Source organism: Zingiber officinale, chromosome 6A (assembly GCF_018446385.1).
Source record: "Zingiber officinale cultivar Zhangliang chromosome 6A, Zo_v1.1, whole genome shotgun sequence".
Classification (NCBI taxonomy): Eukaryota; Viridiplantae; Streptophyta; class Magnoliopsida; order Zingiberales; family Zingiberaceae; genus Zingiber; species Zingiber officinale.
The window spans coordinates 68898108-68916709 of record NC_055997.1 but is presented as its reverse complement, the minus strand read 5'-3'; the positions used below and the strand labels follow the sequence as shown (position 1 = coordinate 68916709).

The window sequence follows — 18602 nt, the reverse complement described above, 5'->3', positions numbered from 1 at the left end:
GCTGGCGGCGTTCATCTTCCGGTGATCAGAGAGCTTGAAGGAGGTCTCTAGATGGCGATTTTGAATCTGTTCCGCCGCCGCATACTCGGTTGAGGAGGTTTCCAGATCGGCGTATTCGCATCCATCAGATGCTTAAGGGAGGTCTCCTGGAAGCTACTGATTTCTTTCCAATCTCCATTTCACAGCAATACTTGGACGATGTGGCCAATTCGATCCGGTTTGCAAATTCACAGATTCATGCTCTGTTCTTCGGCTGGTGAGGTTATCAGAGGAATGTGAGCTGAAGGGAGGTTTCCTGGAGCTAGGATCGTTCCCTGGTAATAGCTGGAAGCTCGGGAATTGTTTGTTGGGTGCTTGAAAGGAGGTTTCCGAGAGCACTTCTGTTTTGGAGGTTTCCTGGCAGATTGAAGAAGGTTGAGTTCGGGATTTGGTTGAGGAATGTTAGGGTTTAGTTTTCTTTATCTTGTCCTTGAATTGTTCATCAAATTGCTCAGATCTGATAGATAGCTTGCACTTAATTCCTTGTTTGCATTTCATATTTCGGTATGTGATGGAGTTTACCTTTGTGATTTAGTTTCTGAATGTTTTAACTTGCAAATCTGATATTGTTGAGTTTTAATTTTGTGTTAGATTTTAATTCTTGGATGTGTGATGAAACTTTTGCCTTATATATAACACACAACTAATGTTTGGTTACTAATTAGTGTTTAGTTTTGTTTAGTTTTGGATATTCAGCTACTAATTTAGTTTTCCTTTATTAGTGTTGATTTGATTCTTGATCTTAGTGACTGTGAATTAGTTTAGAGCGTGAATGAATCACTTAAACTTTTCATTGTTCACCTTTGTAGAATGTGGTTGATTGTTAGTGAGAAGTGAAGACTTGGTGGATGAGTTAAGTGTTGACTTTGAATGCGATTATGAATTGATTGTTGATTGAAGATGAGGGAATTGCATTAATTGATTCAATGGTGCATTTAAATCTGAATTTAATTGATGTTTATTTGATGAGAAGGAAATGGATCATGTTTAGATGAGAATGAACCTTATTTGATCTTATTCTTTGATCTTGTGATGTAATACTTTGATTGGAACCAATAATATGATTCATACACACCTACTAGTTATCCTTGGAAAAATACGACTTAGGACTCCTTACTACGACACGTGTTTCATTTAGTTTAGTTGAGTTCCAATCTTTATTAATTTGGAGTGCCTCGTGACATGCAAAAAGGTAGACACCAAATTTTGGCGCCGTTGCCGGGGAGCAACTAACTAGTAGTGTGTGTTTATTTTAGATTGATCATTGAGTGAGTTTATTTTGTTAACATCTTGATTGATTTGATTGCTTATTTCTCTTTTGTATTTTCATGTTGGGTTGTTCTTGATTTATTAATTGCTTTTACTGTTCATGTTTTCATGTGTTTGAAACTTTATGCTTTTGAATCTTCTAATTTTGATTATTAGTGTTGTAGTGAAGAACAGAAGATTTCTTTAGCATGGATCCATATTTTCATAATTTTGGAGGTGGAATGGAGAGTTATCAGTGTTTTCAACCTGAGTATCAATATTACCCAAACATGGATCAACAAAATAGGTATGAATCATTTTCAAATGGTTTTAATGTTAATTGGGTGGATAATTCATGTTTCAGGTATGAAAGTGCACAAAGACCATTTATTGAGTCATATCCAGCTTACCAGAGTTCATATGGGTTTCAAGAGGTTTCAACAAATTTTATCCCACAACCTTTTCAACAAAACGATCCTCAAATGGATGAATCAACATGGAAACTCAGGAAGATGATGCAACAAATGATTGAACATCAAGAGCAACAATTTTCAAGGATACAGAGCATACAGATTCAATTAGATCAAATTACATCATCTATTAATCAGCCGCAAGCACAAAACTCCAGTGGAAAGATGGAAAGTAGCGATTCTGTCAGGCCTGACTCTACTCCCATTACTTCACATGATTTTTCTAATATTTTTTGTGATGATTATGTAATTATGCAAATTTCTGATCCAAATGATTTTGTTGTTGAAGATGTTGTTAGTGATTCAGGTTCTGAACATATTTTTAAGATGATTTAAGTATAGGGGAGTGCTTACTGGAAGCATTACCTCAAGAATCACCAAGAGTTGAAGATGTAAGTGTAGGGACTTGTGCTATGGAGCCAAGTACCCAAGAATCACTACATGAGGATGAACCATCACCAGAACCACAGTTTGAGCCATTATTTAATGAAGAGGAGGTAACAATCACCACTCTAGGTACCATTCAAGACGACGAGGTGAGTATTTTTTGTGATTCATCAGAAAATTCAATAGAGGTATCATTTGTTGATTTCATTAGATGTGATTCATTTCTTGATACATTTTATACCCACACTAATATTCTCCTATTTTCTTTTTACCCCACTTGCGTGTGGGAGGTGTTGTCTTTTAATGATGTTGTAGGAGAATACAAGCTTCCGGAGTGGATGCTTGATCTGAACCGTCTAAGGCCTCCAGAAAGAATTTGCAATGAAAAAATGGTCAATAAAAAGAAATTGATTGTAACCAAAAGTACATCATTTCCGGTGTGGATTTTGTTGCTTAATCTTCTTCGACCGCCGGAATTAAAGGGGAGTTGGTTCTAATTTCACTTTCTTGCATTTTAATTCATGCTTTGTTAATAAATTCCTTTTATACGTTTCTTTAGTTTCATTTTCCTATATTTGCATTTTATTTCCACACTTTGCTTACATACTTTGCATTTTGTTTGGTATACATAGCATTTCATTTTGAATAAAAGTTTCCATGGAATTTTCTAGTAATATTTTTAAGATGGTAAAAGCTTCTTAAATTTGATCATCAATTTAGGTCATGTGACATGATTGAATGCTCTACATAATTTGGTTGGTGGATCCCAATTTGATTGATTGAGCTTGATTGCATAAAATACCTAGAGAGGACCACTTAAAGCTTATACTTCATTAATTTCTTTTGTGTGACATGTACTCATAGCAATTGAACTTTAGAACTTGCTTTGCTTCTTTTCAAAGTCACAGTAGCATATGTGTGCATGGAAATTGAGGATTTTATCAATTTTGTTCCTCTTCATACTTTCCAATTCCTTTCCTCACAATTTTCTTTATACATTCTCATCTTGCATTTTAATTCTTGATAATCCTTGCTTGTCATTCATTTCATTGGGAGTTTTGGGTTGAATTCTTGATGAGTTAAATTGACTAGATGGATAAGATTTTAAGTGTGGGGGAAGGAACATCACTGAATTTGAAATGGCAGAAATGGATCAAGATTTGGAAAATGTTTGAGCAAGGGCTGATTTTAGGAGGTGTTTATGGTGTAAAATTCTGAAAATTCATTCGTGAAAGCATGGCTCTAATGTTCTGTGCTAAATGTATCCATGTCTTGAATTTTATTATGTTGAGAGTAAGCTCCAATTGCTTAGAATTTTAAGACTTGATACTTTGGTGATACACTCAAGCTATTTGAAGACATAGGTTGAAGAAGATTTTGGAAGTGCTAAAATCTTAACTTTCTGTTGGAGTTGCTGTGCTGAATTTTGCAGAATTTAGCTACTGAAAAGAACAACTTGAATCTGATTATGAGCATGTTCAATTGTTGAACTTGAATCCTTAGATCTTTGAATTTGTTTGCTGTAATTACAGAAGTAAATTCAGAGAGGTGAAAAGCTGAAAACAGAAATAAGGAACCTGCTGGAAGCTGAAGTATACTATCAAATGGATGCTGTGTAGGAAGCTATTAGAGGATGTAATGCTTATATCGATTTCTGGAATTGATGAAGGGCAGTAATGCAATGACCTATTTTTCTGAAACTAGGAGTTAAAATAGCAGCAACTTACATGATCAGTAATTTCTCCAATCTTTTAATAAGGGAGTAAAGCAAGGAGGTATCTGATCATTGCAGGAATTTGGAGGAGGAAATTTAGTATTTGTAGAGTTCTATTAGCATTTGGAAGTTGAATTCAGAGATGCAGTAAGCAGAGAAAGAAAGAAGAAGAAAAATTTGCAGAAAAGCCAGTTGTGTGCCAAATCATTTTACAACTTCTTCACCAGAAATAACTTCAAATTCTTTATGATTGAAGCTGAAGTTACCTTGGAATTGCATTTCGAAACTTAAGACTGGAATGCTGGAATTCTGAAAGCATTAGCTGGAATTGAGAAGTGTGAAGCAGAATTGAGAAGTGTGACTTTGAATTGTTGCTGCTGGTTAGCATGAGATTGAATTGGTTCTTCACTAATATAGAACTGGGCAATTGTAGTACTAAAACGCTTTCATTGACTCATAATTTCTTTAACCGAATCTGTAGCAGCGGATTACAGAAATCAGAAATGGTTGTCTCACAAAAGTCTTGAGGCCTTGAAATTCTGAGAAAATCAGGAATTCAGATTGGGTAGGTGGCAAATCTGGAATTCTGAAACATGGATTAGAATCTGATCTAAGAAGTTGTCCAGATTCTGACTTGATTCTGTGGAGCTGTGTTTTGTAACCATAATATGAAGAACACGAAATTTTGTTGGAACTCTAGCTGAGTTGTTACTTTAAGAAGGTTTTCCTACACTTCTAACTGGGAAGTTTCAGAACAGAGATGAAGAATGCATGAAAGAGGGCAGTGTACAGTTTTAAATGAAGTTGGGAATCTGCAACTGTTGGTGCCAAATGGTGTATCAGTAATTGGGAGAAACATTCAAGGCAAAGGGGAAGCTAAAGGGGAGAGACAAGGAATGTTACCTGAAATTGGCTAACTGAAGAGAAATTGCAGAATAAGTAAATGTAGATTCTGAAATTGGCTAATTGCACTTGCACTTCAATGCTGGATCAGTGACTTTCTAGATTCGAATTGTACATCAGAAACCTACAGATTTTGCAGGATAAAGTGGTGATAAACTGTGCCAATTTGGGAAGAGGATTGAGATGAGTTGGAGCTGCCGAAACCTGTTAAGCTTTCTAGTATGCATTGAAAGGGATCTTAAGAAGCAAGATGATGAAGTATTGAGATTTGTGGAGTTTAAACAGGGCAAGGTTGATACAAAATCAAAATTCTCTATAAAGATCCAGATTTGCAGCTAGTCATGCTCTACAATTTCAGTGATGTTCATGAAATTCAATCCAAGGGAGTGCTGATGAAATTGGAAGCTTTTGTACGTTTCATTCATTTGGTAATCTAGAATTGAAATTGAACTTTGGAGTTTGGGGCAGCTACAAACTTCTGAATTCTTGCAAATGTTAATTTCTGAAATGCTGAAATTGTGTTCTATTTAGTGCCAATCTTTCAACTCGTTTGCTAATCAGAAACAAGGTTTGAATTCTGTGATTAAGTTGCTGTAAATGATGTTTCCTTCTGGAAAGCTAGCATGTGTTAGACAATGAAATCAGGGAATGCTGGAACTGGAAACAGAGTTGCATATGGCTGGAATTTGAAGTGTCACGAGATTGCTGTCAGTGCTAGAAGCAGTGAATTAGAATGTTGGAAAAGATGTTACTGAGAAATCAGATTCAAATGCAATAAAAGCTGCACATCTGATTGTTTGGAGCTTGGCTAATTATTCAAGAGCTGTTAAATGTTCATAAGAGCTTTATCTGAATATGGTTTTGAATTCTTGAAAAGCAGAGCATCTGAAAGGGAGTAACCAAGTTAGCATTGTGTGGCAATGAGTGTACCAGAATTCTGCAATGATACATAATCTAGATAGTAATGAATTGCACAGGAATTGAAGCTGATTTCTGAATATAAGGCTGAATTGAGAAGTTTTGTCAGATTTGCAAGAACAGAAATGGAGGAAGAATGTTTAGCAATGTATTCTGGAATTGATTTGTGAGGTGTTCTGATACTTAACATGAATAATATCCTGCTGGAAATATACTTCTGAAGCTGGAAACTGAATGTATACTTTGTGAGAATTTCAGAAACTGGACCTAAATTCCTTTTGCAAATCTCAAGCGAAATGGATTCCCCACACTTGAAAAAAAAAATGCTAGCAGAACTTGGAAATGCAGCATTAAAGATCTTCAAATCTGAAACAAACTTTTTGAATTCTTTTGTTTTCAAGTTTCTGATCAATGAGATTTCAAGTGGAATTCTGTTAAGATGTGTTCTTTACTACAGGCTAAACCCTCCATGATTTGAATTGGGATCACCTAGACTTGTGAACTCTGAACTTAATGAAAATCTGCAGTCAATGTGCTGAAAATTTCAATTTGGCTCTATTTAGAGGTTTGAATTTCTGAATTGCTCTAAGCAAAGTTATCCAACAAACTGAAACAATACACAGAAATGCTGTAAGTAAAAGCCAGACAAGTAACTAGAAGCATCTAGTATATGAAAATAGAAGACCAATGAAGCTGTAAATGAGTTGCAAAATTCTGTTTGCAGGTTGTCAGATTTTGAATTCCTAATACTGATGGGTGTTATAGCCATTGTGTAATTTGTAGATCTATAAGGAGATGAGCCATGGCAATGAAAAAAAAAAAATCTGTGAATTCTGCAAATTGGTGCTTGCATAATTCTGTGATCAAACTGCAGGAGAGGTTGAATTCTTGTGGAATCAAACTGAAGGTCCTATACAGCAAATTTCAGATTACTTATTTCAAACTGGAATGACTTTAAAGCATCAATTCTGTAACTTCAGATTTTTGGGAAAGCTATAATGATCTGATCTCTGGAAGGATTTAAGGTTCTGAATCAAGTTTCTTGGTTGATTGAGTATGAAAGAATATAAAAGGGAAAAGAGATGGAATTGAAACAAGTGTAAGGGATTATCATTGCTATCTGGATAATTGTTTAACTAGCAGCATGCTAACCAGCAACAAAAGCTGCAGCTGATGAAGTGTGGATTGTTGAAGTTCAGTAGCAAGGTCAAAATATTTCAGAAGTGCTCCTGAAATTCAGCCAAGATAAGGAACTTCAATGCTGAATCAAAACACCTCAGAACAGAGGTCTACAGAATGAAGAATGGACACAAGTAGAATTGCAGAAATATTATATAGTTTTGCTGATTTCTGTAGTTGATGCTGGAAGTTTGGTTTCTGGTTCGAGGGCAGAACAGAAAAAGAAATTTTGTGGAATGAGAAAAGGTGGCTTCAAGAGTGTTAATACATTGGATACATGTGTGTTTGAATTGCCCGAGACGGCCAATACTTTAAGTGTGGGGGAGGGAGCTCTTTTCCATAAGGTGATATTGAATTGTTTTAGTTCCAAATGTTGAAATTGAAGTGGAAAACAGTGAAGAAATTTTTTTTGAAAAAAATGGCACATTCAACAGAGTATCAAAGTTGGAGATAGAGTATCAAGATTCTATGTTTGCATTCAAATTGAAGGAGAGGTTAGCTTGATACTTTGAAGTGGTAATAACAAATGGTATTCATCTCTTTATACTTCAAATTGGTCAACTCATCAAGTATATTCCTCCAATACTCTTATCTTCTCATTTTCTTCATTTAATACTTTCTTTTGCCATTTTCATTCACTTTTATTGCTCTTCTTGCTTCCATTTCAATTCTTCATGATTAAATCCTTTTGATTCATGTATGCTATGTTTATAGTGGTGGAGAATTAGAAAATAAGCAAGCTTATGGTAGTGAAATGTTGTGAGTGACATTGAGTGAGCTCCACTAAAATACATGTTTTGAGTGTGAGGGCTAGAATAGGTGAATACCTTGTGAGATTGTAACTTGCTTAATTTTTCAATTGGATTGAAACTACAATATCTACTGATTATTGTTTGGATTGTATTCATGATTGTTTGAGATCTTTAAGATGATCTTAGTTAAATTCTTTTTACTATCTTCTAGGTATTGCTAGGGAATTTGTGTGGAGATGATTTTTAGTTTTCTTGACTTGAACGGGACGTCCAAGACTAAGTGTGGGGGATTTGATAACCATGATTTTGGCTATATTATCTTGATTCATAATGCATGCTTTTGATGGTTTATTCATAGCTTAATCTCACATATACATTATATTTCATAATTGCATGTGACTTTGGACTTAATTGTAATTTAGCTAATTATCATGGTATTTGATGCTAATATTTGATTATTATTTTGTAGGCATCAAAAGGGTCATGGACCCGATCAAATCAGACCGCATTTGGGCTCAAATCAAGGGCTTAATGAGACGATCAAACCTTGGAGCATTATGAGCCGTCCATTTAAGATTGGAGAGATCTGAGCCATCCGTCAAGCATCTGGTTCATCCGACCTAATGAGGAGCAGATCTCGTCCATTGATGAATATCCAGAAGTTTTGATCCAGATCTGACCTCATCCAGCCGTTGATCAAGGCCCGGATTGTTCTGGACCGTCCGATCAGATAAGAAGGGGTTTAAATCCCGCGAGAAGCTACAGGAACACTTGAGCTCGGTTCGCGATTTTGAGCTACAGTGCCGTCTTCTTCTTCGCGCGACGCCGACGCTCCCATTCCGATTTCCAGATCCGGTGCTTCTTCTTCTTCAACGACAACAATCATCCAGCTGCCGGCGTTCATCTTCCGGTGATCAGAGAGCTTGAAGGAGGTCTCCAGATGGCGATTTTGAATCTGTTCCGCCGCCGCATACTCGGTTGAGGAGGTTTCCAGATCGGCGTATTCGCATCCATCAGATGCTTAAGGGAGGTCTCCTGGAAGCTACTGATTTCTTTCCAATCTCCATTTCACAACAATACTTGGACGATGTGGCCAATTCGATCCGGTTTGCAAATTCACAGATTCATGCTCTGTTCTTCGGCTGGTGAGGTTATCAGAGGAATGTGAGCTGAAGGGAGGTTTCCTGGAGCTAGGATCGTTCCCTGGTAATAGCTGGAAGCTCGGGAATTGTTTGTTGGGTGCTTGAAAGGAGGTTTCCGAGAGCACTTCTGTTTTGGAGGTTTCCTAGCAGATTGAAGAAGGTTGAGTTCGGGATTTGGTTGAGGAATGTTAGGGTTTAGTTTTCTTTATCTTGTCCTTGAATTGTTCATCAAATTGCTCAGATCTGATAGATAGCTTGCACTTAATTCCTTGTTTGCATTTCATATTTCGGTATGTGATGGAGTTTACCTTTGTGATTTAGTTTCTGAATGTTTTAACTTGCAAATATGATATTGTTGAGTTTTAATTTTGTGTTAGATTTTAATTCTTGGATGTGTGATGAAACTTTTGCCTTATATATAACACACAACTAATGTTTGGTTACTAATTAGTGTTTAGTTTTGTTTAGTTTTGGATATTCAGCTACTAATTTAGTTTTCCTTTATTAGTGTTGATTTGATTCTTGATCTTAGTGACTGTGAATTAGTTTAGAGCGTGAATGAATCACTTAAATTTTTCATTGTTCACCTTTGTAGAATGTGGTTGATTGTTAGTGAGAAGTGAAGACTTGGTGGATGAGTTAAGTGTTGACTTTGAATGCGATTATGAATTGATTGTTGATTGAAGATGAGGGAATTGCATTAATTGATTCAATGGTGCATTTAAATCTGAATTTAATTGATGTTTATTTGATGAGAAGGAAATGGATCATGTTTAGATGAGAATGAACCTTATTTGATCTTATTCTTTGATCTTGTGATGTAATACTTTGATTGGAACCAATAATATGATTCATACACACCTACTAGTTATCCTTGGAAAAATACGACTTGGGACTCCTTACTACGACACGTGTTTCATTTAGTTTAGTTGAGTTCCAATCTTTATTAATTTGGAGTGTCTCGTGACATGCAAAAAGGTAGACACCAAAAAAATCTGTTTAACTATGACATATTTCACAAGTGCATTCTTGAACTCTCGTCGAGACAGAAAAATCTGTCCAACACAAAATTCATGCTCATCTGTTGCCTCTTCAATTGACCTTTGGAGTAATCGAGAATTTAGAATATATAGATCATCAGCTATTAGGAACTCCTCCTCTAAGTCATTGTATTGCTCAGGGAGAATTTCATATTGTTCAATCTGCATATCATCAGCTAAGAATTCTTGTACATCTGTATTGCATTATAATTCCTCTCCAATTCAGGTATAATGCCCTTCCTCCTCACTCCAAGTAGGCTTAAAGTAATCACCAAGTATTGTACAAGGATTTAGAACCTCAACTTCTAGAATACTTGCTTCTTCATTTAGATCAAATGTTAAATTGCTACTTATATTTCTATTTGTGTTCTGCACATGACTATACTTAGAAGACGATGGAATATTTGTTCTTGATAATTCTCCTACATTAGCTCCATGTTCCATGCAAGAATTTGTATCAAGTGTATTCCATATCTCAGAGAGAATTTCTTCAATTATATGATCACCCCTAATAAAAAAATTATAAACTAATTTAGCAAAGTTATAACTATATAATCAAGTGTTGTTGTATATACTAATTTAGCAAAGGCCAAATAACGATATATATGATATACATATTAGATTTTTATAATTTATTAGTAGTTGTGATACAATTCAATTGATATGGACCTAGGGTTTGTAAGTTTCCATAATTTCAAACGCTAGAAAGGGTTGAGCAAGGAAATGATATATATGGTGTAAAAGTAAGTTTTAAGCAAAAATCACGCAAGACCTGATATGATCTCACATCAAGCCTATGTTGGGCTTGATATGGGATAATATCAGGCCTATGTTGGGCTTGATATGGGATAATATCAGGCCCATGTTAGGGCTGATATAGGATAATATCAGGCCAATGTGGATCTGATATCATCCCATATCAGACCCTCATTGAAGCATTAATTCTGGTAGCGTTGGACCACCACTTAGAGCCCTGAATAAAAAATGGATATCACAATTTACCTCCTTACAATACCAGAAAGTAACAACACATTCATTGGGTATAATCAAACAAGTTTAGGTCTTTAAGTGAGTTTTGGTCTAAATAATTTATGTACCTAGGGTAATTGGATTTATGCAAACTCCCAATCACTATGAAGGGTCAAACGAGCAGAAGGTACATATAGTATCAAACCAAATTTTTGATCAATGAATACAATGGACATGATATGATTACATATTAGGCCCAACGTCCTAATATCTACCATATCAACCTAACATGCATGAGCAAGATTTAGTTAAAATCTAGCATCACAGTGGAGCACCTTGCATGTGTTGTTGAATATTTATTTCACAGACATCAAATGAAACCATAAATATAATTTTTTTTATCACTCTTTGCTATCAAAATGTAATGTTTTTTTTACATGACAACCTTACGGTAGCAAATTTATACATATATCGCAAAATCTGTAACTGTCTTCTACTAATTTCCCTCTTGCTACAAATTTGTTTTTCAACGCTGCGGTTCTTAATTGTTGTTGCCCTGTGAATTCTTCTTTTGAAACTCTTGTTTTGCAATACCGCCAAACATCACGAGAAGATATAACAAGCAAAGGAGGTTCATGATCACTTCGTGTTTATAAGATCAGTAAGAGGGAGGGAGGGGGGGGGGGGGGGGGGGGCATCCGAACCACAAATATTTTCAGTTAAAAATATGACTTGGATGCTTGGAAAATGGTGCTTGACAAGAGGAGATTGGCAGGAGGAATAAAAGGAGAATTTTATTTTTTATTGTGCGTTATTTGATATAAATAAAATTATAGTACATCTTTTGATAAATACATAATTCTACCTATGCTTTTTGATTAATTGTCGTCATAATTATAACATTTTTAAATTTTTAAAAGAAAGTGATTGGGGCATAAAGGAAGCACTTTCAAATTATTATGGGCATTTTGATGATCTCAAAAATCTATAAGTATCTTTGAAAATATATGAAAACTGAGAGGTGAAATGTAATTTTCACTAACTTTTTTTGTCCATCAAATTTAACTCGAGGGTAAAATATAAATTGTTAAATTCTGAGCGTAAAATGTAAATTCTCAAATTCTGAGGATACGTGATCTCCAACCGCTAGGGTTTCAGGAGACGATCAAATCGAAATCTCCAAAGGAGAGATGGATGACGAGACTATTTTACTGATCTGTCTTAATTTTGACTGATAACTTAACACGTCTATTGAATTTACGAGACAGATAGAGGTCCTATATTCCTACCACATCAACAATAATTCCTTCCTTCCATCATCACTTCGAAGTGAACTGCTTTACAATCACGGAGTGAATGGATCATTTATCCTATGAAAGTGATTTTATAATGCGAAGAACTTTCATAGGTATTTTCGAAACAATATGTAAACTTTGAGAGGTGAAATGTAATTTTCACTAACTTTCTTTATCCGACGAATTTAAGCTGAGGATAAGTGATAAAATCAGAAGAAAAAAAAAATATTCACAGAAGCAATACAGACGTGATATCCAGCCGCTAGGGTTTCGGGAGAAGATCAAAGATCAAATCGGAATCTCCAAAGGAGGAGAGATCGATGAAGAGGCTACTTTACTTCTCCCTCTTCTGCAAATCCGCGTCTTCCACTCGTTCACCTCGCCCACACGATGCTGCTCTGTTCTTTGCCATCTTACCTTACTCGGTCTCCGCCACCGCCGCCGGCGCCGCATCCACCACTAGGGAGCACATGTTCATGGCCCAGTACCTCGTCGACTCATGTGACTTCGACCAGGAGAAGGCCACCAAGGCCTCGAAGCTTCTCAAGGGCATTCAATCCCGGCAGCAGCCCGACTCCGTCCTTGCTTTCCTCAAAAGTTACGGCTTCGATGACGAATCAGTAAAAAAGCTCGTACATTACTCCCCCAAATGTCTTCTTTTGGACGCAGAGAAGACACTTGCCCCAAAGTTCCGAGCTTTCGAAGATCTGGGTTTCTCCCCATCCGACATCGTCCACCTCGTCCGATCGAATCCCGATACCATCAAAATCAAACACGAACGCACTGTCCCTAGGATCAAATTTTGGCAAGACCTCCTCGGGTCCAAGGATGCGCTGGTGAAATTGTTCAAGAGTAACCATTGGTTTCTTGGGTACAGCATCAAGGAGAAGATCCAGCCCAACCTTGAGTTGCTTCGGGAATGTGGTGTGGATGGCCAAAAACTCGCCTTTATCTTGCGCTTTCACGCAATGTTCATAACCCAGAAAGCTGATACCTTGAAGTCGTTGATCAGCCGCGTGGAGGACTTGGGAGTGCCACGAACATCGGGGATGTTCCATTGCACTCTGTGTGCACTCTTTGTGGTCCACCCAAAGAAATTCAAGATGCTAATGGAGATGTTCCAGAGCTTTGAGTGGTCGGAGGGTGATTGTGTTGCAGCATTCCAAAAGTCTCCTTATCTGCCGGGAAGGTCTTTGAAGACTTTGCAGAGAAATATGGAGTTCTTGATAAATGAGGCTGGATTTGCTTCTTCTTACATCGCTACACGTCCAGTACTATTGCAAATGAGCTTGGAGAAAAGGTTGATTCCAAGACATCGGATATTGGCAGCCTTGAAATCTAGGGGACACTGTGAAAGTGATTACAAAGTGGCAACATACATGCAGGTTTCCGAGATCAAATTTGTAGAGAAGTACATTGTCGTCTATAAGGACAGGTATCCAGATCTGAGTGAACTCTACGCAAGCTTGAAACACACAAATGCTTCTGATTCTGGACTTCAATGAGGTAAATCATTTTTTCCCTTGCAAGTTATGGTTCATGTTACCATTTTTCACTGTATGTCTTCTCCTTTGTCAAACTCTAAAGCTAACATTTATGCCAACAAGCATAAATATAAGAATTTGAACAATCATAATCTTGTTTTGCATGTCAATATGCATGATGATAAGAACAATTCATAGGATCATGATCTTGATTTTGCATATCAATCGAGCTAAAAGCTCACAGATTTTGCATATCAATCGAGCTATAATTGTTATTCTTGTATTCAAATACTTTTTGAATTTTGTCGGTTGAGATGATATTATGTGTGATACTCAATGACTGTAATATTTTGAAACGGTATAGCACTTGTTTGTGAGTAGAAACATGAAAGGGCACTTTGAACTATTGGAGGCAATGCAAACTTTGGATGGTTGGGAATAAAGTAGGAACGAACAAGATTAAGGAAAAACAAGTGAAGCTAGAGAAGCGTTTTTGTTGGTCTAGAATCAGATGGGTTGGTCCCTACAATAAGTCATAATGATGTAAGATATGCCTTCAAAGAATTGGAAATGTAGCAGATGAATCTCTCTTAGGAATTAAGTGAAAGAACTAAAATGGTAAATTGATGCACTCTTTTACAGACTTAAGAGGTAGGTGCTGCCGTGTTAACTTGTATTCTGTTCATATCAGCAAATTGCTCTGCGGTCTTTTTTTTCAGTTCTTTTGGTTCACAAGCCAAACAAAGTGTTAGAATGGCAAATTGCATTGGTGTACGGAGAAGATTAGTGTCCGACACGACAAACACTCTTTCATTAAGCAATGTTTAAATGTTTGGGAGAGTAAATGGTGATAGAATTTCATCATGGTTTTCTATTTCTCCATGTTTTGCGTCTTATATTTGTAGACCTTTGTCATGGAATATGGGAGGATTGTTAGGGTTGTAGAAAAAGAAAGGGTAATGTTATGTTGGGAAAGTTGATAGTTTTCAAGTAAACTGTGCTCTTCTTTATTTCTGCCCTTGCATTCGAGGACTTCCTTCTGTCTCTCTCGCAAAATATACGTTAAAAAATATATATTTAGGAGACCAGTCTCTAATTGTGCATAAGTTATATTTGGAATTTACCAAGTACACGAATAAAAAAAAAAGGAAAAAAAGAAGCTATCTAAGCCAATGTCTGATCCTAAGTCTGGATGAAAAAGAACGAGTGTAGTCTGGATGAAAAAGAACGAGTGTTACGTGTTAAGTTGTCAGTTGAATTTTTAAGCAAATGCTCAATGAATGGATTAATCAAAGTACTGTGTTAATATTAGGAGATTCCCTAGAAGGAACGTATTGCAGAGTCCAACTGTAACATTTTAGCAAGGATTGTTGTCTCTCTATGAGAACTTAATGTAGTGATAAATATACCAGAGTTCTCATACATAGGTTGGATAAAAATAAATATTATAAAAAAAATTAATTGTCTAAGATTTGAAACATAAAATCTAATAATGTTCACTAGTAAAATAATGAAGGTATTAGATACGATGATTAAGAGAAGAATTAATATTTTATATGTATAAGAGACAAATTAGGTAGGAGAGGATGCAAAGATAAGAGAGAATTCAAGTTTTAGTTATGGTACATGGTAAGAGTATTCATACCACATTTCTTATCTAAATGTGTAATTTAGGGTAAAAAGGTTATTTTATTAAATTTAGATATCTATTTTTCACTATACAATATATCAGCTTTTCTATTTTTTTTCTCTTCTATTATGTTTAGGGAATGTAATACATTCCATAAATTTAGAGTAATATGTTTCATAAATAAATGCTAAATTTAGGGAATAAATAGAGTATCTGATGTAAATATTTTTTAGCTACCCTATCCAAAATATAAGGTAAAATCTTTGAATAGAGTAACTGATATGGATGCTTGAAAGAGTAAAATAAGAAATGAAATAAGTACTATCGTCGATAGTTCACTAATGGATGAAGTAATAAAAGTAGTTAGATAGGGAATAAAATTATTAATCTCAAAGTAGTGGTGATAAAAGAAATTATTAATGTAATTAGCATATATACACTTTAAGTAAGATTAGATAAATACAAAGTCTAAATTTTGGGATGACCTAGATAAGGTATTATGAAATATTTCGTCAACTGAAATGATTTTACTAGAAATGGACATGTCAGAGTAAAAAGTGATGAATATGATATAGTCCATGTGAATTATAGGTTTAGAATAAGAAATAAAGAAGGAAATTTTTTATTGGATTTTGTAATAACATATGAACTTATATTAGTTAATATATTTTTTAAGAAAAGAAAAAAATATTTGGTCACATTCAAAAATGAGAATAATAAATCACAAATTGACTTTTTTATAATTAAGAAGAAGGATAGAAGGATTAATAAGATTGCACAGTCATCCCTGAAGAAAATTAACTGTCCAACATAGATTAGCAGTGTTAGATATACGTCTCAAGCATAATAATAATAGAAGAAAAATATGTACGACTCTCGGAATTAAGTGATGAAAATTAAAGGATGAGAAGTAATACATATTTAAAAAGAAAATAATAGTATACGTATTAGGAGAAATACACGACGATTCGAATACGACATAAGATAAGAAGATATCAAAGTTAAAAATAATAGTCAAAAGTGTATTCAGTGAGTCAAAGGGACATGCACTATCAAGTAAAAAATATTGGTGGTAGAGTGATAAAGTATGAGATAAAGTGACGGAAAAATGAACAACTTATACCAATATTATACACTTTTATTTTTTTTAAAAAAATTATATAATACTTAAGAAAGAAATAAAGTAGTGAATGAAATTAAAAATGAAACTTTTGAGCGTTTATATTGAAAACTGGGTATGAAGGAGAAAGAGACGTTTACTAAATAACTAAAACGAGAGAGCGGAATACAAGAGATCTTACCCAAATAATATGTATTAAATAGAAATGTAATATGATATTATTTAATGATGAGGAAATAAAAGAGTAATAGAAGATATATTTTTCATCAATTTTTTATTGAAATTTTAGGTGATTAACTTAGGTCATTTAAATAGGTTAAATGAGTATAGAATTTTAAATGAGATACATAATAAAAAATGTAGTTGAACCAGATTATATTCCTATAGAGATATGGAATATGATATTCTTATGAAGGTATGGAAGTGTTTAGGAAAATAAAGTATTGAATAATTTATAAAGTTATTCAATTTGATATTAAAAATGAAAAAAAAAAATCTGATCAATAGAAGATAAGTACTCTCGTTCCATTATATAAAAATAAAAGAAATATATAAAATTGTATAAACTATAAAGGTAATAAATTAATAAGTTATACTATGAAATTTTAAGAAAGAGTAATAAAAAAGATTAAGGGACAATGATAATCAAAAATAAATTTGAATTTATATTGGGAATGTCAACAATGGAAATTATACATCTTAAATAACTAATTGAAAAGTATTAAGAGCAGAAGCAAATTTTCACATGATATTCGTTGATGAAAAAAAAATTATGATAGTCTCAAGGAAAATTATATAGTGATTTTTTTAGAAAATAAGTCTTAGCATAGCGTGCATTGAACTAATTAAGGATATGTATAAAGATATAATAATAAAAGTTCAGACTTTAAGCAGATTAACCAAAGTGTTTCCTATAAAGATAAAGTTACATCAAGGATGAACTTTAAATCTCTATTTTTTACACTAATCATGGACAAACTTACTAGATACATCTAAGATATGGTACTGTGGTATATGTTATTTGTAAATGATATTATTTTGGTAGATAAGACATGTGAAGGAGTAAATGTTAAACACGAATCTTGGCGAGAAGTGCTAAAAGTAAAAGAGTTTAAGCTTAGTAAAATATATATGAAATTTAGGTTTAATAATATTTGACAGAACGAGACAATTATTAAGATATGAGATGATAAATTATTTTTAAGTATTTATGATCACAAAATGATGGAGGAATTGAGAGTTGTTTTACATACAATACAAGCGGAATGATCGACATGAAGGAGAGCGTTATATGTTCTTGTGATCGTAAAGTACTTCTAAAATTTAAAATAAGTTTTACAAAATAGCAGTTACATTTGCTATGTTATATGAAGTTGAATATTGAGATATGACTCGAATACATGAGCAGAAAATGAAAATTATAGAGATAAAGATATTAAGATTGATGTGCGAACATACAAAGATAAATATAATTTAAAATAAAAATATTTAAGAGAAACTTAAGATTGTATTTATCAAGGAAAAACTTTGTGAGATGGTATGGATATATATTTAGATGATCAATAAATATTTTAGTTAGGTGACGCGAAATTATGATAAATGTGTATATCAAATAACATAGATGAATATTAAAAAAACTTAGTTTATCCTATCCGAACTCCATGAAGATGACTGGATGGGGATGCGGTTCCTTGATTGATTGTGCGGAGATACTCCCAATCTGTAAGGACATAAACATCAGTGCCTGGCTGGGGAAGGGGTCCCAGCGTTGATCCTCCGATGCTCAAGTCGGTCACCGGCAACAAAGAGGAACAATAAAGCAGCAGACGAGAGCTCCCAACAGTGAAAATGTGCGCGCGTACCTCCTCCGATGGTTGAACCACCCATTTATATAGAGGTGCGATGGCGTGTGTGCATGTGTCCCAAGGCGTATGGTGCCGCGGTGACGTGTGGGCATGCATCCCAAGGTGCCTGCATGTTTCCATACTCGTCCTATGAAAGGACATGTCAGTAAAGCGCCTCTCACACCTTACCTTAATGAGACGTGCATATCCCTGATGTGACGGTATAATCTTCTGTCGTACGATTCGTCGCCTAATCATGCCCTTCTGTTACTGGCATGTGTTAGCTAGAGCCCTAGAGCCAATCATTTGATGATTGTATTTTGGACTTGTTGTATCATATTCTATATAAATAAAGGCATTTGGTTTTTGGTTATTATACTTACTTGTATTGGTGCCAAATAAACTAAGTATATTAACGTCCTTGAGTAGAAGGTTCTTACCTATATCAATCGGTTAGTTGAACCGATA

The 18602-nt window shown here is 34.8% G+C and overlaps 1 protein-coding gene across 1 annotated transcript; it reads left to right on the top strand.

The window, feature by feature from the left end:
• The first annotated feature begins 12262 nt into the window (after nucleotides 1-12262).
• On the top strand, nucleotides 12263-14550 carry LOC121996495. The gene is made up of 2 exons (XM_042550482.1): nucleotides 12263-13562; nucleotides 14260-14550. The coding sequence occupies exon 1, from the start codon at nucleotides 12377-12379 to the stop codon at nucleotides 13559-13561; it is 1185 nt and encodes a 394-aa protein (XP_042406416.1). The 5' UTR covers nucleotides 12263-12376; the 3' UTR covers nucleotide 13562; nucleotides 14260-14550.
• The last annotated feature ends 4052 nt before the right edge of the window (nucleotides 14551-18602 follow it).